The 25,606-nt window shown below is 59.8% G+C and overlaps 7 protein-coding genes across 7 annotated transcripts; 4 read left to right on the top strand and 3 right to left on the bottom strand.

Annotated features, from left to right (window-relative positions):
• Positions 1-246: 246 nt before the first annotated feature.
• On the bottom strand, positions 247-7,051 carry CcaverHIS019_0604640 (uncharacterized protein; the record flags this gene model as incomplete). The annotated part of the gene is made up of 6 exons (XM_060602925.1): positions 247-1,008; positions 1,043-1,308; positions 1,344-1,515; positions 1,552-5,496; positions 5,716-6,441; positions 6,746-7,051. The coding sequence occupies 6 exons, from the start codon at positions 7,049-7,051 to the stop codon at positions 247-249; spliced, it is 6,177 nt and encodes a 2,058-aa protein (XP_060459270.1).
• A 395-nt stretch (positions 7,052-7,446) lies between these two features.
• On the bottom strand, positions 7,447-9,099 carry CcaverHIS019_0604630 (uncharacterized protein; the record flags this gene model as incomplete). The annotated part of the gene is made up of 2 exons (XM_060602924.1): positions 7,447-7,513; positions 7,553-9,099. The coding sequence occupies 2 exons, from the start codon at positions 9,097-9,099 to the stop codon at positions 7,447-7,449; spliced, it is 1,614 nt and encodes a 537-aa protein (XP_060459269.1).
• A 1,869-nt stretch (positions 9,100-10,968) lies between these two features.
• On the top strand, positions 10,969-12,987 carry CcaverHIS019_0604620 (uncharacterized protein; the record flags this gene model as incomplete). The annotated part of the gene is made up of 4 exons (XM_060602923.1): positions 10,969-11,353; positions 11,388-12,766; positions 12,813-12,883; positions 12,924-12,987. The coding sequence occupies 4 exons, from the start codon at positions 10,969-10,971 to the stop codon at positions 12,985-12,987; spliced, it is 1,899 nt and encodes a 632-aa protein (XP_060459268.1).
• A 2,020-nt stretch (positions 12,988-15,007) lies between these two features.
• Positions 15,008-15,679, bottom strand: CcaverHIS019_0604610 (uncharacterized protein; the record flags this gene model as incomplete). The annotated part of the gene is made up of 2 exons (XM_060602921.1): positions 15,008-15,165; positions 15,208-15,679. The coding sequence occupies 2 exons, from the start codon at positions 15,677-15,679 to the stop codon at positions 15,008-15,010; spliced, it is 630 nt and encodes a 209-aa protein (XP_060459267.1).
• A 2,749-nt stretch (positions 15,680-18,428) lies between these two features.
• Positions 18,429-20,136, top strand: PTC6 (uncharacterized protein; the record flags this gene model as incomplete). Its single annotated transcript, XM_060602920.1, has 7 exons — positions 18,429-18,558; positions 18,597-18,663; positions 18,732-18,872; positions 18,973-19,213; positions 19,279-19,424; positions 19,573-19,749; positions 19,785-20,136. The coding sequence occupies 7 exons, from the start codon at positions 18,429-18,431 to the stop codon at positions 20,134-20,136; spliced, it is 1,254 nt and encodes a 417-aa protein (XP_060459266.1).
• Positions 20,137-20,372: 236 nt separating this feature from the next.
• Positions 20,373-22,662, top strand: vps5 (uncharacterized protein; the record flags this gene model as incomplete). Its single annotated transcript, XM_060602919.1, has 2 exons — positions 20,373-22,349; positions 22,429-22,662. 2 exons carry the CDS (start codon positions 20,373-20,375, stop codon positions 22,660-22,662), a joined length of 2,211 nt encoding a protein of 736 aa, XP_060459265.1.
• A 577-nt stretch (positions 22,663-23,239) lies between these two features.
• Positions 23,240-24,512, top strand: CcaverHIS019_0604580 (uncharacterized protein; the record flags this gene model as incomplete). Its single annotated transcript, XM_060602918.1, has 6 exons — positions 23,240-23,251; positions 23,524-23,636; positions 23,716-23,802; positions 23,903-23,970; positions 24,014-24,182; positions 24,251-24,512. The coding sequence occupies 6 exons, from the start codon at positions 23,240-23,242 to the stop codon at positions 24,510-24,512; spliced, it is 711 nt and encodes a 236-aa protein (XP_060459264.1).
• Positions 24,513-25,606: the final 1,094 nt, after the last annotated feature.

Here is a 25,606-nt window from a genome sequence, read left to right as displayed (position 1 = left end):
GCCTACTCCGCTTATTTACGCGCGATAACCGGAGCGCACCCGGAGATCGGCGACGGCCGCACTCCGCTCCCCTCCCTGCATTCCATCCTCCGCAGCCCGCCATCCTTCAACAGTCTCCGTTATCGATTCACTATAGCTACATGACCTATGGGTGGGATTATACATGGACGACACCTCCCTCCCCCTCCCCTCCCCTCCCTTCCCCCTCTCCCCTCCCTCCCCCTCTCCCCTCCCTCCCCCTCTCCCCTACGCCCACGTCAACGTCTTTAGCCCCGGCACAGCGTTCTCGTTTATGTGCCCCCTAGCATACCGCCGCAGCGCGCACACCACCTCCATTGCGAACACCCTGTATCCCTGTCGATGCAGCACCCTGTGCGCGTCAATCGCAGCTTCGTACATCACGATGCTGGCGACGAGCACGTTGATGCACTGCCAGATGAGCGCCTTCATCCCCGCCGGGGTGAGGTGCGAGCTCAGGAGGCCGGGAATGTTGCGGAACACGACCTCCAGAATGGCAATGCGCTTCTCCATAAACGCGCTCCGCGAGAGGTCCTCTACACCGACGGCACGTACGCCCTCGAAGAGCATGTGGTCCATTGCACCCGGCAGGGCGAAGAACGCAGACGTGTACTTGTGCTCGATTGTCAGGCGGTCAGTGACGATGCCTTGAAAGAGCAGCAGGATGAACTCGTCTTCGTGCGTTCTGAAAGCCCCAGGATCGGTGTGCGCCACGTTCGTCATGAACTGCAGGCCGACGCGGATGCGGCCCAGCTCGTTGCCGATGCGCGACCATGACTGCTGCCCGTACCGCGCCAGGTACACGTCCCAGCCGAGACGCTGGTGCTCGACGACCGCGATCGCCGCACAGTCGCTCCAGCACTGCGTGAGGCGGTTGATGAAGACGAGGCGCTCGGCACCTTTCTCTTTGGCTGGTTCTTCAGACTCGGACGCCGGCAGCATATCCGACAACAAGCGATAGATCCGAGGGCAGATGACAGTAACGATGGTCTGGTGTCAGTTCGCGAATGCAGTCGAAACTCACGTCCGCAAAGGCCGCGTCCTGTCGCTCGATCGGGTCTTCTGGCGCCTCGTCACCGCCCAATGCGGCGAGGTCTATGGCGTCAAAGTCGAACCCGAGGCTAGGGTAGTCGTCGACGCTTTCTTGTTGGCGCGACGAACGCGCAACACGCGCACGCTTGGGCAGCGCTTTCCCACGCTGGTCCAGGAAGGCTTGGATGGTCGCAACAATCTCTAACCCTGACTTGACGTCTTTGACGAGGTCGAGCTGGAAGATGCGCGCGGTCCAGGCTGATGTCAGCTGCGATACAAGACGCAGAACTTACACTCATGAAGTAGGACAGGGTCGGGGTAGACGGGCTCTACGCGCTGCGTGTAGCCGGGGTGAAGGATGATCTGACGGAAACACGACACAACGAGCACCATGGTGCGCTCGATCTCGACGCCCGTGGGGAAGCCGGGCAGCTTGGTGGAACGGCCGAGCTGTTCGAGTTCCGCCTGCAACGTTGCTAGAATGTCAGCCAGCTGACCCACCACGGTATCGAGCGGATGGGAATGATGGCGACACGCAACGCCGAGGTACATGAGCCCGCGGATGCAGATTTGCCGCGATTCAAAGTCGGCGGTGTCAAAGGCGAGCCACTTGCGCGAGTTGGCCAGCAGCCACGGCAGGAGAGACGGAGAGAAATAGCACGCGACCACCATTGTCGAGTACCGGTTCACGAGAGCGCCGAGTTGTTTTGGGGTTGGCAGATTCGTGCGCGTGAACGGCACCGCGGAGAGAGGGAAGATGGACATGATGAGGCGCTGGACGTCTCTCTCGGCACGGTGGGCAGCGCTCAGTTCCTCCGCTGCCCCGATAAGATCCGACGCAGCCACGCACGCCAGGCGGAGCCACAGCTCGAAGGCTGAGGCTCTCCGGGTGTCGTCTGCAGCGGTCAACGAGATGTCAAAATCCGCGATGAAGCGGGGAAAGTCGACTGGCGCCTCTGTCGGCAGGTTGCGGTGCTGCCGCGCTTTGAAGATCATGCCGAGGTCGCGCGTGGCGACGGAGAAGCTCCGCGAGTCAAAGTACCACCGCCACGTCGACGACAGTCGGAGGCAGCGCGCCACAACTGTCTTAATGTACCTGTCGCGACCTTGGAGCTGGCCGAGATGTGCCGCCTCCTCGACTTCCTGGCTATGCGTGATCTTAATGTGTCCTAGAGCACGCTTGACCAGTGCCCACCGCGGGAATGGCGTATAGTCAGCGACGACTGTGCCGTCCAGGCCGAACTGGGAGATCGCGCAGAGGCCAAAGACAAGAAACCAAATGCGCTCAGCCGCCAGCGGCCCAACCTCGCCGCTGTACCGTCGGTCCAGTGCGTCAGCCAGGGCAATGGAGAAGGTGTCGTCTGCGTTGCTAGTGGGCGGCGGGTGCTGCTTATCGTACGCTGCAAGGATGTGGAGGAGCGACACCCATAGCGCCACGGTGACATCTGAGACCTCGGGCGTGTCGGCCTGGCCACTCAGTATGCGTCGAAGCGGACGAACCGTGCGGTCGAAGCCGTACACCAAAAGCAGGCTGATCAGGCGCGTTGCAGCTGTGAAGACGCTCTCACGGTCGCCCGCAATCGCCACAATCTCGAGCAGCGCGTAGCGAACCTCAAGGAGATGGAGTACGAGATGCCGGTGGACGCGGCGGCTGTCCAAGAAAATGTCGTTGAGCCGCTGGCCCAGGTTATTGAACGGCAGAAACAAATTCTCGCGCTTTTCGCTGTCGGCTCGTGCGAGATAGTCACGGAAGAACCGCAGCGGCACGAGATCGGGAATGGCGCTCGCTGCCGAACTCACATCGATGAAGCTGTGGATCGAGCTCACCATGCCGTCGATGACGATTGGCAGGACTTCGAGCGCCTCGTCCGACGCCATCTCCGAGTGCAGTGACACGCCGTACGCTGAAATGGACCTCGGTTCGTCCAGAAACTCGCCGTCAAGCTGGCCAAGAAACCTCCCAAGCCGCCCGCTACCTGGGATGCTCTCTCCGCAGCAGTACACGCCCATCGGAAGTGGTGTGATCTCGAAGTCGATCGGGAACCGATCGAAGTTCGCCCAGGACCGAGCCTTGCCCACTCCTTCATCCAGCTGCCGTTCCGCGGCCGGGCGACGCTGTTGCAAGGGTGCTGGAGTTGGTGAGGATGTGGTCCGTGCGTAAAGACGACCGGCCTTCACAGTCATCTGAGCGAGGGGCCCTCGCAGCGGGGCCCGTGGTGCAAGAGTCTCGCCCATGACCTCGATGTCTTCTGAGTCGCTCGAGAATGCGAAATCACCTGTGGCAAAGATGACGCTGTCGTCGAGGCGGATGGCTGGGCGCACTGCTCCCCTTCCACCACGAGAGCTGCCGCCACTAGTACGGTCACCCCTGTGGTGCTTGCTCTTGCTCTTGCTGCCATCTGACTTCGCCTTGTGACGATTACCGGGAGTCTTCCCTTCCACAGAAAAGTCCAGTCTTGTTTGGTACAACTGCGACTCATCGAGGACGCGTCGGGTGGGCGCGCTTAGGCCGTCTGTGTCCTGCCGGTGCTTCGCGGGATGTTTCGTTATGCGCAGCGCGGGACGGTGGTTGCGAAGCTCGCCTCGTGCTGGTCGGCGTTCGCGTGGCTCCATAGACCGCCTGCCGTGCACGATGGCCTCGAAGTCGCCGCGCTGAAGACGAGCCAGCGCCGCTGGTCGGCCATTATCCTCTATTGCCTCTGAGCCGTCACTGTCGCTCTGTAGAGTGAGGATAAGTTGACGGCCCAAGTCCTCGTCAGGCGAAGCCTCCGACTCGTTACCCTCCTCAGCTTGGGAGCCAATCATGCCACCTCCTTCGTCAGACTCCAATTCGTCGTTGAAGAGGTCACCCATGTCATCAAGGGCACCACCACCACGCCGCCGCACGACCGCGTGCCCAGGGCGAACCGGAGAGTCGTCTACGCGGGCGGCGCGACGACGCCTGTCGTCCTTCCGACGTTTCTGCTGGGTAGCCTCTTGTTCCAGACGCTTCAGCATCGCCCGTGGCAACATCCGCTCCGCAATGCGGCGGCGCTTGTCGAACTGTAGTTGCGAAGAATCACTGGCGTCCCCGTCCGACGAGTGGCTCGAGCTCGAGACAATGCGACGGCGACGAGTAGACCGCGAGGTCGGGACAACTGGAGGGCTTGACAAACGACGGGGAGTGGCTGGTTTGCCATCAGCGCTGCCGATAAAGTCGCCGTAGTTATTGCCACCAATGTCGTCGATCCCGTCTCCAAAGTCATCCAGGCCGCCTCCGAGGTCCATTATGTCCACCTGCACCATGCCGGAAGACACAGTTGGAGGACGTGCGCGGTCAAGCGGTGAGGTGAGTGCCGGCGTGCAAACCCGTGGACGAATGTCGCTCGGCAGTAGGGGGACTTGTCGCTGGGAGGGGGAAGGTGACGGCGGCGGCGACGATAACGGAGAGTCCGACAGCTCCACTACAGGCCGTTGCTGACGGCGACTGTAAGTGACTGGTCGGCCCGGCACTCCTGGCGTGTGGTTGACAGAAGTCTCGGACATTAGCGATGCACCTGCCTTCCCACCTACCGATCCACCTCGGTCTCGCCGGACTGTGCTGGAGCGAGGCACCTTGGGCACGCTCTTCTCTCTCGCGGTGACGGCCAACATCGAAGTCCTCTTGCTGACGCTTTGGGTAGTACCACCTCGTCGCGCATTGCTCTCGCGCTCGCGCTCCTGGTTAGCGGCTGCCTTCCTCTGCTTCTCTGCAGTAACCCTCTGCGCGGCCTTCTCTCGCTCAGCCTTCCTCTTCTCTGCCTCTTTTTTCCGCTCTGCTTCCCTCTCTTTCTCGGTCTCCTTCATCAAGGCTTCGAAGCCACGGCGAGTCCGCTCCGCGGCACGTTCTTTCCTACGTGCCTCCTTCGCCACCCTTAGGCGCTTACGTGCGATGACCTGGAGCCGCTTCTGACAAACCTCGTCCTCCTCCTCGACGACCTCGCCGAACTCGAGGAAGTATTCGTCGTAGTCGGCATCGACCAATGGCTTGGGCTCGAGCCGTCGTGGCTGCGCCTGATCTTGCGTACCTCCAATCACGATGGCATCAGGAGGCGTGGCTTCACTGTAGGAAGATGAGTCGTCATCCTGAGTCTGGGTCTTGTCGGGCTCGTTCGCCGCGCGAATCTCGGCTGAAGGAGCCACTGCGCGGCGACCCTTGGCGAGGCCGCCCTTGCGGAGCGCATTCTCGTACTGCTGCTTCTCCTTAGTGTACGGCTGGAGTTGCAAGGCAGTGCGGGTGCGAAACGTCCTCACGAAACGGAATTGGAGCAGAGCGGGGTCGATGAAGGGTTGAGGTGTGTCGGCGACACTCGCAACGGCCATGTGACTGTCGCGAGTTTGCGACGGCGGTGGCCTCACTGGAGCGGACTGTGAAGCACGATTGGCTGCAAGGAGGTCGACGGCATCTGGCGAGGACGGTGGGGGTCGCTGCAAGATTAACCTTTGGGATGTGCGCAACGGTGAACGAGGCAGTTGAGGAGTGGGTCGTCGAGGGATACCCCGCTGAGACGCAGGCTGCTGAGAGATGGGCAGGATGGGACTAGGGGACATCCGCACAGGTGAAGAGTCCGGGAGCACGGGTTGGGAGAGTCGACGTGCCTCATCACGGCCGACTATCCCAGACGATCGTGGCAATGGAAGGCTCACCAGGGCTGGGGAAGGTTGAGGGGCCACTGAGCGTGCCAGTGATTCTCTACCTGACTGCGATCCCGGATCCAGTTCGATCGTGGCAGGAGGGTAGTTGAAGACCTCGAGATCCATCACAGGTTGAGGAGGCACAGACGCTGCGAACGATGGGGTTGGCGACCGCGATCTGTATTCAAGGTCAATTGGCATCGGCGCGTCCTCGACGACATCGAGATCCATTCCCCACGCCTCCTCCTCGCGCATCTCATGAGGGATGGGGAGCTGGCTCTCCTCGACACTCATGAGCGATCCCAGTCCCAGATGTGCTGGAGATGGGCTTGCGGCCACCGCCTCAACCGGGATCTGGCTCTCCTCGGCGTCCATAGGTGATCCCATTCCCCCGTCTGCTGGGACTGCGACCTCGACAGCAGGCAGTTGGCTCTCCTCGACGTTGACCTCCACGAGGGGTCCGTTTGGTGACCAAGACGCTGCGACGGGTCCTCCCGGAGACGTTACGGCCAGGCCTTCCTGTTGGTGCCTCGGCGCTCGAACAGGTGATGTAGGCGGTAGTGATGATCGTCGCGGGAGAGACGGCCCAGTGAGTCGTGAAAGCTTCGTCTCGTCTGCCAGCTCGGAGTCCGGTGGAGGATGGGGCGGGACGGGCGCCTCCGGCTCCATAGCGGGTACAGGCGGCGACTGCGAGGGAAGGTGGTCCCTTCGGCGCGGGGAACCCGGCATCGTGAACAGCTTTGGTGAGCTTAAAGAGAGTGTGATTCGTGTCGGCGGAGGCGGAGGAGTAGGAGAAAGGGAGAGCTCGGCGCACCCCTTGCTCTTCGAGCAAGGTGGTGGCTGAGCAGGAGCTGTCAGGAATGGTGGAGAAGGTGAAGGTTGGCTGGCACGACCTGGCGGCAAGAGATATCGTGGGAATGTATGGGATGAGGAAGGGGAGGGGGAGCGTGAGCTGCCCGGCGACGAGAAGAGATACACAAAACGGCGCGGGCTGGATTGACCTGCGCGCTGGCGTCAGCTACAGCTGGGAGGAACAGCTTACCTCTTCTACATCAGATGTAGCCTCAGCCTCGGCTCGAGCTTGTTCCGCGCGCTCGACTGCACGAACTGCACGCCACTCGTCATACTCTTCATCGTCGGAGGGGGGAACGAGGTCGGCGCGCCCACCCTCGAGCTCAGCCAGCTCTGGACCACGTACATCGCGCCGGTGTCGTGTGCGATACCTGTTTCGTCCTGGAGCAGGGACTGTTCGGATGCGCTGCGTGCCCGGCGGTTGGGATGGCGGTGGGGTTGAAGTTGGGGTGGGCTCTTCCACCCCGCTGCGTCGTGCGCGCTTGCGGGGAGGCATGGCCTTGAGGTAAGAGGTGTGATGGATGTTGTTGTCCCTTGTGCCATACTACCATGAATTATGTGATGGTAGGTGACGCGTGACGCGTCAACATTTGATTCCGCCCTCCACTTTTGAGGTCCACTCTCTAGCGGTGATATTCATGTCACACGCGTCGCCAGCATCCCATGCATGACACTGGGAATTACGATTATTGTACAACGTACATACTACTTGCTCGTCACTGTGGACGTGCTACGGCCCATAGTCCATTAACATGTTCGGCGGGGAGCCGGTGAGGAGACAAGGGTCCAGGACAGATGTCAGGGAGAGTGCGGCATCGAGCCGGGGTATCAATAATGATGTGTTGTGTTAGGAGGACAGCAAATGTTCGTGACAGGTCGCAGACCAACGCATTACACATCGGTGATCTCGGTGCGGCGCGTAAGCATACCGAGGTTTTGGCCGACCTTGCGACGGATGCTGGTGATGTTAGCATATTATCTCTCGACCGCCACTTACCGCGAGGCGAAGTTCTTCTGAGCGAGTTCCTCGGGAGAGCCGGGAGGGCCGTATGGCTGGCGCGTCACGTAGCTCACCACCGCGTGAGTGGGGGCCGGCGCAATGTGGTTGTACAGACGCGGCTTGTGGTCGTCGGCAGTGCGTGAGACGGAAAACGACTGCGAGCGCGGCGCGGGAGCGCGGTAGCCCCACTCCAGATACGACGCCGGGTCGACGTGCCCAAGGTCAGAGGACACCTTGCGTCCAGATTCAGCAGACCACTTGCGGTAAGGGCCGCGGCCAATCGAGGGAGCCGTCTCAGACATGGGCGAGGTGGCATCTGGGTACGATGAGGTCGACAGGGCGTCGTCGTCAGTCTGGCGGCGGCGGGATAAAAAGGTTGCAAGAGTCGGGGCGCCGGGAGCCGCGGCCTGCGCTTCTGCCAGCTCTTGGCGAGTTCGGGCAAAGCGGCCGAGAGGCACTGCGGGCGCAGAGGGAGGGGGAGTCAGAGAGGGCGGGGAAGGCGCCCGAATGCTCGAACTGGTTGACGATGTCGGCGGTGGTGTGCGCTTCGAGGATGGAAGCGAGTGATGATGCGGGGCCTGGTTCCAACCGAATGGCCATTCCTGTGATGAAGGAGCCGGCGGCGGCTTGCCCATCGTAGAGCTCCACCCGACGCCAACTGCAGAGTCGATCGGCGGCGAGATGGTCGTGGTCGGAAAGTAGCCCGACTGCGCGCCCTCGAATGCCGCACGCATCCGCGAATTGTCGGGGCTCAGAGGTCGCGAGCGCATCTCGCGCTCACGTTCACGTTCCCGGCGCAACGTTCCCGCCTCGAGCTGGGCAGCAAGCGCCTGACGGTGGCCGGCCGTGGCCATCTGCTGAGCCCGTAGCGCCATGATCTGCTGCTGGAGAACCTGTTGGTTCAAGAGCTGCTGCGCGGCGAACTGCTGTGCGTAGGCGCTGTGCGGGGTCGTTGCAGCCTCCTGTGCACGCTGCAGCTCAGCAAGCGCGAGAAGTTCACGAATCTGCTGGGGGTTATTGGTAGAGCGCAGCAAGTTGTGAAGCGCAGCGTTCTGATGCCGATATTCGAGCTGCTGTTGTTGTTGCTGCCGCGCCAGCTGCAGATGGAGGAGCTGCTGCTGGGCAAACTGGCGGCGCTGGAACTCGGATGGCATGACTTCGTGCTGGTTGTGGTGGTGGTCCTGGCGCGCATTCGAGTAGCGCGCAGCACCGTTGCTGCGGTTACTGTCGAGGCCGAGCGAAGCCATCTTGGCAGCAATGTAGTTGGAGTCGTCGCCGTCCTCCTCGTCGCTGAAGATTGGACCGAGACTATGGTCGACGCCAGCGTAGCGCTCGCTGCGAATGTGCGGCTGGGAGCTGGACATGTGAATTGGTGGTGGGGGAGGAGGAGCAAGAGGAGTAGCAAGAGGAGTGGGAATGGGGGTAGCGAGCGAGGCTGCCAGGCGAGGCGGGACGTCCAGCGTCGGAGGTGGTGCGAGCGGCATGCCCATTGGTGGGGCAGCCTGCGACCGGAAGCGCGGCGCGGTGTGGTTGAGTGCGCTCATGATGGGGGATGGTGTCTGGGCGGGAATTAGAAGCGCCGTCGACAAGGATTATCTGCGAGGTCAGCGTTGCGGGATGGGAAATAGGTAGAGTACGTACTGGTTGATGCGATAGAGGGAGATTTGTTGACGGACGATTTGTTGACGGACGATTTGTTGACGGACGGTCGGCCAGGGGCGACGGTGTGAAGATTATACACTAACGCTTTGTGAGATTTGCGCGCTGAGCCACTGGGAGAGGAGGAAGGGAAGGATGGATGTTCTCGAGTTTGGCGACGAAGTGAAGCGGGTATTGAAAGATGTGCAGGGGAATGGAAAGACGAATAGATGATGTCGATGAGGTCCAGAGGAGGCCAGAAAAGAGAAGAGGTTGAAAAGGGTGATGATGCAGGATGATAGAGAGAAGGAGCAAGAGTGAGAGAAGAGAAAAGGTAATGTAGAATGTGAATGTGAGAGGGATTTGGGTGGCCGGTGGGCTAAATGGGTGCGAGCGAACAGATGAAAGGAGGCAACAAACGAAGTTTGCGTGCGTGCAGTTGTCTGGGCGTGCGGGTGTGCGGGTGTGCGGGCGTTTCGGTCGTGGCGTCAACCTGTTTGTTGCAGCTCTGCTCGGATCCACAGATCTACACTCTTCCACACGTCCTACACCTCGCCAACACGGTGCGACAAACGGGGGCCGAGCGGAGACGACGCGGGTGGTGAGGTTTGGGGACTCGAAGGATCCGAAGGGGCTTGAGGCGCAAGGGCGAGAGGGTGCTAGCGACAGACGAACGTGGTTATGCCAAAGGATGACCGCGAGGGCGCAGGTTGTGAGAGAAATGTGACAACGACAGCGACGACGACGACGGCGGCGGCGGCGGCGGCTTGTGTTGAGGAGATAGGATTGAGGACGCGACGCAGTTGGTTGGTGCTAGTTGGTAGGGAGCAAAAAGGGGGGTTGCGGTGTGGTGCTTTCGATGCGGTTGTCCGCAGTAAGACGATGCCGGTTTGGGCGGACCACCGCAATGGCGAGGGGAGGAGGGGGGAGGGGGGGGGGGGGGGGGGCGTACGGCACGCGGAGCTACGGATCGTCGGCATTAACTGGCAATCCAATGTTGACCTAATGTGAATTGCAATCTACTACTAACCAGCTAACCAGATCCCAAATCTTGGGTCGGACCGGCACGTTTACCAAACTCTTTTCTCAAGTCGCGGCCCATCTACCCCGAACGTTTCACTTGGTCACACTCTGCACTCCTCTGACTTTGCTCTTTCGATTACTGTATTCTCCTTTGGATCGCTCAAACCCTACTAGGTCCCTCCTTTTTCCTCTTTTGCGTCGTCTACCTCCTCTACCTTGCAAGCCTGCAAGGTTGGCCGCCTCCTCCACCTGTTCACCAGATGAACCAGATTACGTTTCGGACAAGGCGTGTATAAGCCCCGACGCCTTTCCGCGCCCTACTGGCAGAACTTGTAATGTGGCGGACCCAGTCGGCCCAGGCACAGAACCAAAGGATACGGGCTAGTCCTGAGACTGTTGAGTTTGGCCCTTTGTAATTGGTGGTAATAGTATAGTATATGTATCTACAAGTGTGTAGGGTGATAATGACGTGTAATGACGCGTCCAATTCTCAACGTTGTTTGGTTGACACATTCCCCATGGACGTATGTACCATACCTTACCCCACACCTACCCCACTTACCCCACGCTCTGTGAGGTGACCTTCCTTGCAAGCGATCTGTTGGCCTGTTAACAGGGTGGCCAACTGTTGGCGTTAGTGTGGTGTTTTGACTTTGGCTCATTGGGGTGTAAACAATCCTCTGTAACATTCGCTATGTCTGTATCCCTCATCTCATCCTAATTTACTCCTTCAAACTCTACTGCAACTCATCATGGCCACTCGTTGGAACCCAGACAACCCCACTCCCTTTACTCCAACTCAGAGCGTCAGAGGACGCAATGATGCATCCACACCCACACCTTCTCGCCGCACCACTACTATCCACCTTCCCTCTACGGCCTACGTGATACCTCCCATCTCCCGCCACGCACACAACCAGGAGTTGGCCCGTGCACCACATACAAACCTCGGATTCTGCGAGACCAAGCAGACTGCTTTCGAGTGGCCCATCAAGAATGTATGTAATCTCAAGACGCAACTCGATCAGGAAGCAGCGCGAGGCCGTGGCGAGGACGCGCCTGAGGACGAAGAGCGTCATGAGGTCCTCGCGGGCGACGAGACATACTTTGACGACCTGTCGTACAAGCTTCACCTAGGTGCGTATCCCTTCTCCTCTTTCTGACGTGGCAGAGCGGGCGCCAGACACGATCGACGAGTACACAGACGGCCAAGGGGTACAGGAGCCTCGGATCATGCTGGCTATCATCGCAACGTGGGCCAAGTACTCTGACATCCCGGCAGACGGGGTTTTCGCTCGTGAGGTGTTCGTGGGAATAAAGCAGTTCGAGGTGCCAGGGGAGCGGGGCCTCGGCGAGCCGGAATGGCTCTGGAGCAACTCGGCAGTTGCCACTTTCTCCAAACGACAGGAGTACCACGAGGTTGTGCTACCGCCGTTGAGCATGCTTCTCGAGGACCCTGGTGTCGTGACACGCGACTCTTTCTCTATCCGGATTGTCGTCAAGCACGCATCCGAGGTCGGACTTCCGCCGCTCGTACACACGGATCAGCAGTTCGTGTCACGCCGCATTACACGTATGAACGCCGCTCTCCTCGACAGTAAGCGCACCGGCGATGTCCGTTTCATCTGTCTTCAACACCAGGAAAGCAGCACTCCAACAGATTGTGGCGGTGCAATGGCCCGCCGGCGCATTGTATACGCGCATTGGGAGCTGCTCGTGCACACCGAGTACTTCAAGGCGACACTAGCTGGCGGCTTCTCGGAGGCATCAGATGCGGCCGTCACCACCCTGATCGTCGATGATGCGACCTTCAACACCGTTTACTGGGTCCTACGATGGATCTACACCGACGAGATCCTCTTCTCGGCGACGGACAGCGTGAGATCCGTCATGGGTCAGGTGAGAGTGGACTGCACAGCTGCGCGCCGCCTCCTAAACTCGGAAAGCTGGGAGTATGTGCCGCTGGAGGAGGAGGACGATGTTGAATCGCGCACCGTGCGCAGTGTTTCCAGCGTCGGCACGGCGCCGTCCGCTGGTCGCCGCTCGCCTCGCCATCTGCCCGTCGCCTCTACCGCGTCTGAAGGCAGCGGCTCCCGCCGTCAATCGGCGACCTCCACCTCGTCTGCCAACCCGCAAACCACGCCCCGGCCCCCGATAAGCCGAAACAAGTCGGCCTCACCTGTCTCGACCATACCCCGCGCCGCGAATACGGCTCGCAAGCCACCCCCTCCTTCCGTGATTGTCAAGTCGGCTGCCAAGTCACCCTCGACAGCTCCGACCTCGCCAGCAGCTGTCGGTCGGTCGCCGTACCCAACCGCCGCGCCGCGCCGACCACCACCACCACCCGAACCCCACAAGCACCCCACGCTGCCGCCCACACCGCCCTCACCGCTGGCGGTCTTCTTCCTCGCTCACCGCTACGGCCTCGACGAGCTGCAGTCCCTAGCCCGCGACGCGCTGTTACGCCAGCTCACGTCCGACTCCTGCGTCACCGCGCTGCTCGCGACGTACGCGTTCACCGAGCTACACCAGGCCGTGATGGACTATGTGGTGGGTTACTGCACTTACCGCTCTGGCGGTCGTCAACTGACAGCAGATCGACCACTGGGCCGAGGTGTGCGCCTCGCCCGACCTCGAGCGATGCTACCAGGAGGTTTCTGCTGGCGTGTGAGTCCGCTGCCTGGTATTCGTCGGTAGCTAACCACAGATGGGGCGAGAACGACGGCGGCCAGGTCCTCTTGGGCCTCACACGCCGGCTGACGGGAGTGTAGAATGCAAAGCTTGAAGATGTGGCGCTGGCTCCGTGGTTCGGTGAAGGGCGGAGACGTTCTTTGGGGCGTTATGACGACGTGTCGGGGTGTTGATTCAACGGAGACTCTTGACTGAGTTGAGGATGCAGTCGCACGCGGAAACAAACATTCGGAAAAGTTGATCGATCCCGTCCTGTTTCCAGCGCTTCCCGGGGAATGCGGAGCTGGATCATGGTGGAAGCCGGAAGCCCGAAGGAGCAGTGGAGGAGCAGAAGGCGAGCAGCGGCCTCGGGAGCTGGTCCGTTCCCAAAACAGTCGAACATGCATTTGTGGTTTGAATCTTTGACCCTTAGACGCATTGATTCGTTTCGACCGGATCGAATGACGGTCCTGTTCGAGAAGTACCATAGTACCAGTGGAACACCTGACGAAGCGGCGTCACATGACGCTGCCACCCACGTACTACAAGGCTCATCACGAGGCCAACATCATCTACACCTCTAACGCGTCTACCCAAAGCGCGCTCGACCTCCTTTTTAACTCACTTCGGCCGAACGCTTCCATCCATGCTTCCGGAAGCCAAACTGTATGAGGAACGACATGCGCCAATAGGAAAATAAAGCGTTGCCGTCCACAGCCTCCATGATGCGCGCCCCTTTTTCCCAGGGTATCCTGACGGGGAAGGCGGTAGCGCGGTAGATGGCACATCGTTTCATTAACAAGTAGATCTGCAGATCACACAGAACTGCGGGCATGCGAGATCTGTAGCCTGTGGCTGGCCATAGGGCGGAAGTAAATTGAGGTAATGTCTGGCAGCTGGGCAGGACGGCAGGCACCTGGAGATGGCACCGCCACCACCGCGAACACGAGTACGTCACAAAGCACCCCACCACATCCGCCACACCCAAACTCACCCCTCGTCCAGCCCGCCAGCCCGCCAGCCCCCTTCCGTTCACCTGTCCCCACTTAACCTAGCTAAGCTCTCCCCCGTCAATCTTCCCCCATACTCGGCAGATAACACCCTCGCAAGCGCCGACGTCACGCCGCTCCACGTAACGAGAGACGCCGTAATGCCCCGAGAGCCGTACCGCGCTGCCGTACTAGTCTGTAACCCCCGGGGAAGCGAGTCACGAATACACTGCGATGACTTCACCTCATGAAACTAGCGGGTTTCGGGTTGCATTTCCGGGAGCGGATGCGGTTTGGGCGGGGGGGACATGGGAGGAGGCGAGTAGGCGATGTGGGGTGGGATGGAATGGGATGGGATGGGATGGGATGGGATGCATTACATCTGGGCTCATTAGATTACATAGGGGGATAGGGGGCTTCAAGTCAGACTCGACCAAGCGCTTGCATGCGACAGATGGCAGGTGACAGGTGGCGCTAATCTTACGTGGTGGCGATCAAACAAGAATGTGGCCTGGCAAGCTGACAAGCTGGCAAGACGCCAAGCTGGCAAACTGGCACAAAGAGATAAAGTACAAGGTTAGGTGCCGCGAGCCTAGTGGTGGTTGTTTGAGGTTTGAGGTTCGAGGTTCGAGGTCCCAATGGCCGACGGGCTGGGCCATGTTCTGGGGGCGGTGTACAGTACTCGACGCAAGCTCAGACAGACCGAGATGGACGCTTGGCGACGAGAACGAGCATCGTCCGACCAATTAGGAATCTTGGCAGGGCGAATGAGGCAAAAGCACTAACAGCCGGAATCGAGCCCTTTGTATATTACTTGCCTTCACAACACCCAATTGAAGGCTATCTCACCCTCTGACGATGCATGATAGTCTGGACCTCTGCTGTACGTCTGTGTGATCTACCAATTGTGCTAGTGTCAGTGTGTGAAACCAGTGAAACCAGTGAGACATGGAGTAAACCTTGTCACCCACCATGTCCCAGTCACGTCGACATCAGCAGCTGTGGCGTTGCACTGCCGCAGTCCGCAACTCGTTTCAGCTCCTCGAGCTACCTCATACGCAGCTAGTATTACATACATCATAGTCCTTGTATCTTCTATTATAATCCAGGCACAAGTGGCACTGGGCAGAGCTTACTGCGGCCCCTGCGGAGGCGATGTTGCGATACCGTCCTCGTCCTCGGCGCGGCGCTCGCGCCCAACATTACCCAGTACTTCGAGGAGAACCTTGACTTGACGCTCGAGGGCGGACTTTTCCGCGCGGAGGGCAACGACCTCGTCTTCGAGGTGTTCTACGGTCAGCTCAGCATCTGGAGAATATGTAGATAACCCACTGGCATGGCTCTCGAGCTCGTTCTCGCGCTGCTTCTTGCGGAGGCGGAAGCGTGCACTTGCCTCGGTGTTGCGCTGGCGCTTGAGTTCGCGCCTCCCGCCCTGGGGCTCCTTACCCGACTCTGGAGAGGTAGTGAAGAACGCCGGTGCGGGGGTGAACGGCGTGGCTGCAAAGGTCGCGGCGGAGGGAAGTGTTGGTGTGACCTGCGGCGTGATGGAAGTGACGGTCGAGGGGGCGGGAGTCGCATACGCGGCGAGGAAGGACTCGATCGTCCGCGGCTTGCTTGAAAAGGACGACGCCGTCGACGACGCGTCGCTCATGCCCGAACCGTCGGCACGAGAGTTGGCTCCAGATGGGTCAAACTTGAAGCAGTCGGGAGCGAGGCTGCTCCCGTCAAAGAGGTGCCAAAAGGCATCCTCACTCTCAGGAGGAAAGTCGATGGCCGACGGCGAGACCAAATCGTACGAAGCCATTGGGGGGGAAATCATTTAGGAATATCTGTGGCGAGTTACAGTACTGGCAGTGGTGGTGGAAGCGATGGTGTGCTAGAATAGAAGCAAAACAAAGGCTGGTCGAAGAAATGCGGTGTTTGTCTGCGGCGTCTGCCAGTTGCTCAACAACGGCGAGTGGTTGTAGACGATACGGCGAATGGTGTATACAGTACAGTGGAGATGTTTGAACTCAACGACGGCGAATGAAGGTGTGTTGCGATGTTGCGAAGAGAAAAAACAAGGTGTAAGATTGTACGATGTTGTCAAGGAAAGGAGATGGTCACAGAGATTCCAGAGGATCCAGACAGAAATGTCGTAGCAATGTATGCTGCAGTGAATAGAGGACTGTAGATTACCTCGCGCTGCATTCGAGGCGACTCGAGGAATGCTCCAGCCTTGCCCTGGATGTGGGTCGGGAGATTGTGCGCTTAGGGTTAGCCACTCGATAAGCCCAGGCAGGGGTACGGCATCATTGCAGCGGGAATCAGGTGCGTGCATGCGAAGGCACGTTCAATCGGGAAGCAGCCGTTCGTGGGAACTCGGTTGCAAGCTACTTCCGCCCATGAAGACTGGGCTCGACGTCATGGGTGGGCGGAACAGGACCAGGATGGTTCGATGACACAAATCCGAGGTCAAGTGTTGGGGGTAAGGGACAGGGGTCGGCCCGGTCACGGTGGGTGTGGTGAACATGTAAGGAGGAGGTTGAGGCGGACAGGAGGAGAGGAGGACCTTCTGGACGAGGAATAAGCAGAGGTGAAGGGCGAAAACACCCGCTACACATAGAGCAAAGGCGGTCAAAGTCAAGCTGTGCATAAGGAAAGGCAAGTAGCAGAGGACTGCCAACTGTGCATGAGCGGAAGAGAGAATGATGCATTAGAACAGCGTCAACTCCGGCTTTGGCACGTGGGGCGACGCAGCACGACATGACTCATGAGGATCGCTGGATGCCAGCCAGCCAACCAAGAGGGTGGACGAAACAACAGTCGTACCAGCGTTTCATGAGGACATTGCGTAAGATTCTTCACTGCCGTGCGCTTGCTGCGCTCCCGTGCCGTTGTTTCACTATGCAGTTGGCAAGTCAGGGAACGGCTGGAATCAAGTCGTGCAGTGCTGTGGCGTTCCTGCCGTGCCGTAGACCGAACCGCCACCTCGTCCTCTGCCAGCCACCTGCATTCCGCTCACCGTGACGAGTTTGAGCAGACGTCAGTAAAATAGCCCACCACCGCCGCCTTGACAAGGATCCACTGATCAAGGGTCGAGGAACTCGCCACAAGTGCCCGGTGCCACAGAAGCCTGCCGAAGACCCGTTTCGGAAGGAGCCTGACAAACCTGCCGGCACAGGTCCCAAAGCGACAAAACTCTAGTCATCCGCAACCGCCCAGCCTGCGCACTGGTCCATCCATCGTACCATCCTTTAGTATCATTCTAAGTTTCCAGGTTCCCGAACGCATAAGGAACAAGCCCCACCTAGCCATGCCGGCAAGCAGTGTCCAGCCGCTATCACCGGAATCCGTCAACCGAGGATCGCCATGAGTGGATGTGCGTGGCTTCTTGGGATATTTCGCTCATCTTGATGGGTTGCGGAATGAAATGGTGGATGTAATGCTGCGTCATACCGTACGGACCTGACCATGTGCTTTGTTCGGTGAACCCATTATTCTCGTCAGCGTACCTCGAATGCCACTTCCGCGCCGTTTGATGGCCAGCTCGCTGTATATCTTTTACCTGCGGAGTGTGGCCAGGCTGGCCTTTACCGATTTGTAGCTCGGCCGACGTGGCGTGGGAATCGACAGACTCCACATGGCACATGGCATAGTCCTGGAGCTCCCCTAAAATTCGTGGTCTTGGTTGGGCTTTTGCCACTTGATCTCATCTCATGTCGATCGGCTTCCCGCAGGTAGCACTGAGCATGCCTGAAGTGTGTTGCGGGACTCGGAGACGCTTCATCCCGGTCGGAGAACAGGGACGAGTGGGGTGAGGTAGATCCCCACTTCCCGCAGGGGCAAGGATGATACATAAATTGGTTGATGGTTGATTCTGGTCTGTCGAGTGCCCACATGCCCGTGTCAATGTGGTGGAGGGGAGGGAGGAGGGGTAAAGCGGGTGATAAGGGAGGAGAGAGGAACTGGAGGAGGCTGGATGATAACGCGACGTGTTGGTTGATGGTACGACAGGTTAGCTATTCATCTGATCTGATCATCTTGCTCCTGAGCCAATGTTAGGCATGCTGATATTGAAATGCCAGGAAAGGAAAGCTTCGAGTGCTCGGAATGTGAGGCGGGGAGGGTAGTACCAACAAATCCACGTGAGCTGACGTCACGAGTAAACAACTAGCCACTGCCACGTATTTCCTTATCAAATGTTACATCCAAGCCTTAAACAGTCAGGTTCAAAAGTTTGATCACGTCGGCGATCGGTGACTTGAATTACACGTGTTCACAATTCACCGCCACCTCACCGCCACTATTCGCTCCCTTTTTAAACTCTTTGGGGCTAATACCACTATTACCCTTCTCTTATTAGCTTATTACCGGCGGTAAGTCCGAATTATGATCCAAGCAACCAACCAACACTCACCATGTTACATTAGCCCGCATTAAACAGTCACCTTACCCCACATTACGACGCTCTCGGCGCAGCTCCGAACAACCTTGGGGGCGATCGCCTTGTCACATCTCCCCGCTATGGGGATCACCACAAACAAATCTGCTCATCTCCATCCATCCTCACAATGTTCTCGCATCTGCGCGCTGGGCCAAGCCGCCTCGCGCCACTCGCGCGCACCCCTCGGCAACCCCCATCACACGCCTTGTGGCTCCGCTCGCTGCACGACACGGTCAGAGGCGCGACCCCCGATGGGAGTGAGTCATACAGTACTAACCGGTGATCCTAACAACAGCCCCGTACAAGGTCACATTGAAGAGTCCCAAGGTCGTGGGTATCCACACGTCGCGCGGTGAGAGAACGTGAGTCAATCGAGTGGATGATGAGATGGGGCGCCGGTGAAGATCGCTTAACGATGTGCTGACACCAGATACCTCGAGGACGCGACTGCTGTTTTCGCGATCGACGTGGACCGGGGGGAACTCCTCAACTCGCTGCCCAGAGGCACGCAGTGGTATGGCGGCTCGGAGCCTGGCACGGAGGAGGTGGCGTTCGTTGGCATCTTTGATGGGTAAGTCGGCTGTGGAGCGCGCGGGGCGCCGACGCGCAAGTGGCGTGCAGCGATGGGAGGAAGGTGGAGCGGGAAGGCACAGACCGGTCACTAACCCAAGCCACGGCGGAACTGCCGTCTCGCAGTTCTTGCGTGACAACCTCGCGGCCATTGTCGAATCCGTGACCCCCGACGACATTCCCGCCGCCGTCGAGGCGACCGAGGCTCTTGGCGGATACTTCCGCCGCTGGAGGGGAGGTGTGTTGAACAGGTGGACAAAGTGGGCGGCTTCGGGCGCACCAGCGGAGAAGGGCACGGACCGGCTGAACCTCGACGAGCGATTAACTCTCGCATACTTAAAGGTGGGTTGGACATGTGGCCTAGAATGCGGCAGCTAATGTGGATGATGTTCTTGAACTGACTCTAGGCCGACCACCAGATTCAAACGGATATGAAGGACGGCGCGCGGCACTGCGGGTCGACCGCGTCGGTCGTTCTCATCCAGAGCCTTGACAAGCCCTCTCAACCGCACTTTGCGAGCCAGAAGCTGCATCTCACCATTGCACAGGTCGGGTGAGTGGATGCAGTTGAGAGGAGGGTCTGCCCGTCCAGAGGCGGGATGTTTTCGAGAGCGTGGGCCTTTGAAGCCAAGCTGCGCATCTCGTGAGGGTACTGCTCTCCACAGGCCACTTCCACCCCGCGCGCCCCTTGCTGACCCCAGTGACACCCGCGTCTTGCTCTGCGACACGGCGCTCGGCGAGGTCTGGGCCCTCACCGACAAGCACCACGCGGAGGCGCGTGTGGAAGCCGACCGATTGCGGCGCATGGGCACGGACAGGCTGATCTCGGACTCGTTCGGCGAGACGCGGTGGATGGGCGCTATTGAGAATACTCGAGTGTGAGTTGTCTGCGCTTGATTCTAGCTCACGCCAGCTTTGGTGATTTTGAGTGGAAGGCGTCCGGCGTAACCGTCGAGCCAGAAGTAACGCACCGCATCATCGACGGCTCCGAGTACGCGTACCTCGTCTTCGTGACGGACGGCCTGACCTCACTCCTCTCGGATCAAGAACTCGTCGACCTCGCGCGCAACTCGGCCGACCCCACGAGAGCGGCCAAGACGATCGTGCACTTTGGCGAGGACTTGGGTGCGCAGGACAACTGCACGTGTATTGTTGTTCCTCTCGCAGGGTGGGGCAACGTTGGCGGTGAGGACACGACCGAGACCCGTCGCGAGTACCGCCGCAGCCAGGCGAGCCGACTCAACACGCGTATGCAGCGCATGTGAGGTCGATGAACTCGTACATGTAAACATATCCGCGCGTTGCAGCGCTTCAATAAACCCCATTAGCATAAACGCATCTTGTTGAATCTCTGGTCGGGTGGAGGGACGGAGGCTGATTGCCGGAAACGTGTTACTTGCTTCGCTGGCCGCTGGCCGATCGCTGTGCGCGCCTGGATGTCACATAGAGGTTGGATTCACTTGACCGCGATTCACCAACTTGACACATTCCACATCGCATCATGGACGAGGAGGAGAACTTTGCGCGTCTGCTAGCCCAGTCCAACCCCGCACCTCAGCCAACGCTCTTCACCAACCACGCCGATCCATGGGCCAACCCATTCGGCGGCGACGACCTCTCGGGCGGTTGGGGGGCGCCCCAAGCGGCGCCAGCACGCGAAGCCTCGCCACCGCCGCAGAACCTGTACGACGGGGGCTTCGGGAGCGGGCTCCCCGACCCACCCTCGGTCATCCACGCACGCGAGCGCGAGGAGCTGGCCGCGTTCGGCGGAGGCTTCGGCGATGACCCGATGTCGAACCCCTTCTCCAGCTCGCCGCGCACGAGCCCGCGCAAATCCCAGTCATCCCAACCACCTTCCCCCGCTGCCGCTCGCCGCTCTGTCCCTTCTTCACCAGAGGCGGCGCGTCAACGTACCCTTCCCCCCGGCCTGATCGACGAAGAACTCCTGGCCGAGAACGATCCCGAGGCTAGCCTGAAGCGCGCGTTCGTCAAACATGACGACAAGCCTCCTCTTGCCGTCGTTCCGCCCACGCCGGAGAAGAAGGCGCCGTACGTCTTCGCGCCATCCAGGGAGTCCAAGCCCGAGCCCAAGCCAGAGGTCAAACCTGAGGTTAAAGAGGCCAGAGCGGAGGCGGCGGCATCGGGGAGCCTACCTTTACCGGAGAGCAGCATGCCCACGCCAACACCGTCGCGACCAGACACACCCGCTGCACCGGGGTCGGCACCCACCGATCGTGTCTCCGTGTCGCCACTCGACACACCGGCTGGCGAGCCCGACTACGGGTTCCGCAGCCTCGCGATCGGCGCGAGCAGCGCGAACGGATCGTCGCCGACGGCGAGATTCGGCGGGCGCGGATGGGGTGCAGTGGATGACGAGCCGTTGAGCACCAGCGGGGATCCATGGAACGAGGGTGCGGGTGGGGGATGGGGCGAGCCGGGTCCGCTCGCGACTCAGTCGTCGACGGCGTCGATCAACGACGCGGAACCGGAGGCAGAACCGGACGAGGAAGAGCGTGAGGAGCCGCGCACCTCTCAGGACAGCGCCAAGTCGCTACGCCGGCCCAAGCTGCTCAGCACGCCCGTGTTCCAGATCACGGTTAGCGACCCGACCAAAATCGGCGACCCAGTGCGCGGACACGTCGTGTACACGGTGCGCACCAAGACGACGTCTCCGCACTACCGCCGTGGCGACTTTAGCGTGCTGCGCCGCTTCTCCGACTTCCTGTGGCTGTACGAGCAGCTGACGGCCAACAACCCCGGCGTGATAGTGCCGCCTGTGCCGGACAAGCACGCGTTCGGGCGTTTCCAGGAACAGTTTATTGAGACGCGCCGGGCCGCGCTACAGCGCTGCCTCACCAAGATCACAGCGCACCCTATACTCCAGCTTGACCCGGATCTGCGCCTGTTCATCGAGTCGGACAGCTTCGCACTGGATATCAAGAACCGGCGCGCGGGAGCCGAGACGCCTTCTACTCCCTCCGCGGGCCTGCTCAGCTCGTGGACAGGGCCGCGGTATGTCGAGAAGGACGAGTGGTTCGACCAGCGCAAGGCGTACCTTGACCACCTGGAGGGCCACCTCAAGAGTCTGAGCAAGAGCCTGGACCTCGCGAGCAAGGCGCGCCTCGACATGGCAGTTGCGGTCGGCGATGTCGCGGACGCTGCGCAGGCGCTCGCGGACTCGGAGCTTGGCGCGGCAATGTGTGCCGCGCTTGGGCGGTTGGCAGATCTGGCGCGGCGCGAGAAGGGTGCTGGCGAGGCACAGGCTACAGCTGACGTGAGCCAGCTCCTGAACTTGTCGGACGAGTATGTCCGGTTCATTGGCAGTGTGCGCCTCGCATTCGGTAGCCGAGTGCGCGCGTACCACGCTTGGCAGGCGGCGCTGAAGGAGGTGACGCGCATTCGGCAGGTCCGCGACAAGGCGCGACTGCAGGGCCGGCCTCCCGCCCAAGGCGGCATCTCGATGGCGGAGCAGGCTGAGGTGAGTGATGCTCCAGAAAAAAGCCGAGCGGGCAAGAAGGCTAGGAGGCTTGCAGCGGAGATGGATGGACTGACACCAGGCGGAACGGCGGATGCGTGACACGAGCGCCGACTTTGAAGCGCAGAGCAAGCTCGTCAAGGCCGAGTTTGCCCGGTTCGAGCGCGAGCGCGTCGACGAGTTCCGGCGCACTCTCACCGCCAACCTCGACGGCCAGATTGCGCGACAGCGCGAGCTCGTGACTGCGTGGGAGGAGTACCATGCGATGCTGCTCAAGATGGTGCAGCGCTCGCAGGCGCAGCAGGCGGCGCAGTAATGGGTGGACCACGCGGACGTGCGAAGATGTGGGAGGAGACTGTGGAGCAGACCAGCAGGCACGGGACTGGTGCTGTCCGTGCGTGGCTCGATGTAATTGAGCGGTAATGCATTGAGATGTAGACCATCTAGACCGCGAGGGGATGGCTACGAAGCTACCAAGCTACCAAGCAACCAAGCTCGGAAACTCAACTCGGAAACTCAACTCGGAACCTCTAAATCTCTTGAACCCCCACTGATCATTGCGGACATGACGTCGATCGTCCAGGCACGGCCTGAGGCCACTAGTCATCAGCCATTAATTATCACTCTGCCTATATCGCAGAGCGCGCGAAAAGCATGTGCTTGTTTGACTCTGATGTTAGGCCTAGGCCTCTCGCGTGTCTCGAGCCAGCCTGGATGGGACATTGGACGCATTTATGTACAGTAGCTAGAAGTGAAAACAAACTTGCACGGACAGAGGTTCCTGGGTTGGGCGGGGTGTGGAGGCGACTGGCCGGGGCACGCACGTGCTTGGCATCATAACACCACACCACTCTATCTCTGTTTCGATTTACTCTTCTCTCAAACTTATCATCATGGCCGACGAGGTGAGTCATCGCGGGTGCATGGCGGCGTGTTGGACGCTCTGGCTGGCGTCATGATAGCGAGCAGCTGCATTCAATTAATTGAATGTAACAACTCTGTATGAGACGCTCGCCATCTTCCAGAGTACGAACACCACCCCGGAGGATCGCCGCCTTCCTTCCCTCGTCTTCCAGCTACCATCGAACCTTCCTTCCCAACCTTCCCAACCTCACCCAACCTTCCCATCCGACCTTACCTCATCTCTACTCCCTCAGAGCAGGGCCGCTGACCCCAGACAACGCCCCTCAACCCCAGCTCCTCGAGCGCCGGAGCGGGCCCGTCCCAGCCCAAGGCCGAGTCGTCGATGGCTCGTGTGCTCAACGACGTCTCGGAGAACTTTTTCCAGCCGTGGGTAATAGTGATCGCAGGCAGCTTCAGCTCTACAGCATGATGGTCCTGAGCTGAGAGAAGGAAGCGCTGACGCCAGGTTCTCGCAGGGCGCACTGAGGCTCCTCCCGGCGCGTGGCGAGGGCATTCGGGCGAAGAGCAAGCGCGGAGATCGTCTGCCGGACTCGTGAGTATGACAAGAGTGTGACTGGTGTTGGGCTTCAACCTATCACCTCCTGGGAGCATACAGCCCAGGTGTTGAGTGAAGAGGATGGCGCTGACCGCAGCGAGGAGCGCCCCCTGCTCACCGACTACCACTCAATCAACGACCCCACCATCCGTGTGCGCGTTCCCAGTACGTATTGGCTGATGTTTCCGCCTGAGTAGCTAACAGACAGAGAAGCGTGCGACGCCAGTCAAGGTCGAGCCTAAGGTGTGGTTCGCCAACGAGCGCACCTACATCTCATACCTCTCGATGGGCGTGCTCCTCTCCACCATCGCGACAGGTCTCCTCTACGGCGCCAATGACCACCCTGCGCGCTGGTTTGCCCTCGCCTACGCCATCATGTGAGTTTGCCTGGCGGGTTTGTACTGTAGACTCCAACCCGCCCTCACGCAAACTTCGCTGATCCCAGCGCCGCCGCCACCCTCATCTACGGCTACGTGCTATACCAAAAGCGCCTGACGATGATTGCGTCGCGCTACCCGGGCAGTTTTGACGTACTCGTCGGTCCACTCCTCATCTGTGGCTCGCTGTTTGTCGTCATCCTCGCCAACTTCATCTTCCGCCTTGCCGAGGCCCGCAAGGAGCACGAGCCGCTCGGCGTCGGCGCGAGCCCGCTATCGTTCTCGTATGCGTGGCGCGTGGCGGGCGAGAAGAACAGGTGGCACAACTAGGCTGCGAGGCTGGGAGCTAGAGCTGGTCCTGCGGCCTCGGTTGGAGACGAGTCCCACGGACCATTGGCTCGGTCACGGCGTGGGACCTTGAGCTGGTGAGCTAATGCTGCCAGTTTCTTCTGCATTTGTTTCTTGTCTAGCGCCGGCTATGTGCTCTTGCTATTAACGCAGTGGACATTGCGCTTGTGTCATTCGCCCTTACCCGTACCCACTGTCGCGCGTCATAGCTGTTTACGCGCGGTCTGTGTCTTCATTCAGAGGATGGCGTTGACAGAGGCGCTTTGGGCCACAGTTTCGGACACAGCACAAGAAGGCAATGCGCACCTGCCGCCCTGACGTCCTGCTATCCGGTGATGCGATGCGAAGAGGGGATGCAGGCCGCCCAAACACATCTCGCACCACCACAGATCCAAACCCAACGACCAAGTCGATACCCGCAGTGTCCATACATCACTACTCTCTCACACACAGACTAAACACAAACACCCTCTACGCAGTTCGTCCCAACCTCACATTCAACTCCACACGCTCCACAATCCGCATTATCATTCTCAACATTAACGCATCTCCCACAAGCCTTCTGTCCTGGGGGACAAGCAACACAGATCCCACCATTACAACCCGAATCCTCCGGGCATCGGTGACCACACGCACCGCAATTGCTCGTATCCGAAAGCGTGTTGACGCATTGTTGGGCAAAGGCGAAGCCGCAGCTTGTCAGGTTCGGGGGACAGATACATGTGCCGTTTTGGCAGGTTGCGCCTGAGGCTACGTCGCACTGGTGGAAGCAGGCGCCGCAGTTTGATGTCGAGGTTGATGTGTCGACGCATGCGCCCGCGCCGCCGGGGCAGAAGGTTTTGTCGCAGGACGTGCAGGTGCCGTTGGTACAGGTCGCGTTTGTGCACTGGATCAGCGAGGGGGCTGCCAGACAAAGCGGAGTTTGGGGAATGGGGATGATTCTGTGCGGGCTGGCGGGGAATGGGTAGAGAAGGTAGTAGGAGCAGGGGAGGAAGGGAGGTGAAGGGAAAAGGAGAGGCGAGAGGAGAGAAGAGAGGAGAGATCGGACTTGGAACTCACGACTACACCACAAGCTC

This window comes from Cutaneotrichosporon cavernicola (assembly GCF_030864355.1).
Source record: "Cutaneotrichosporon cavernicola HIS019 DNA, chromosome: 6".
NCBI lineage: Eukaryota > Fungi > Basidiomycota > Tremellomycetes > Trichosporonales > Trichosporonaceae > Cutaneotrichosporon > Cutaneotrichosporon cavernicola.
The sequence above is the reverse complement of the archived record's forward strand: the minus strand, read 5'-3'. Positions and strand labels throughout refer to the sequence as shown.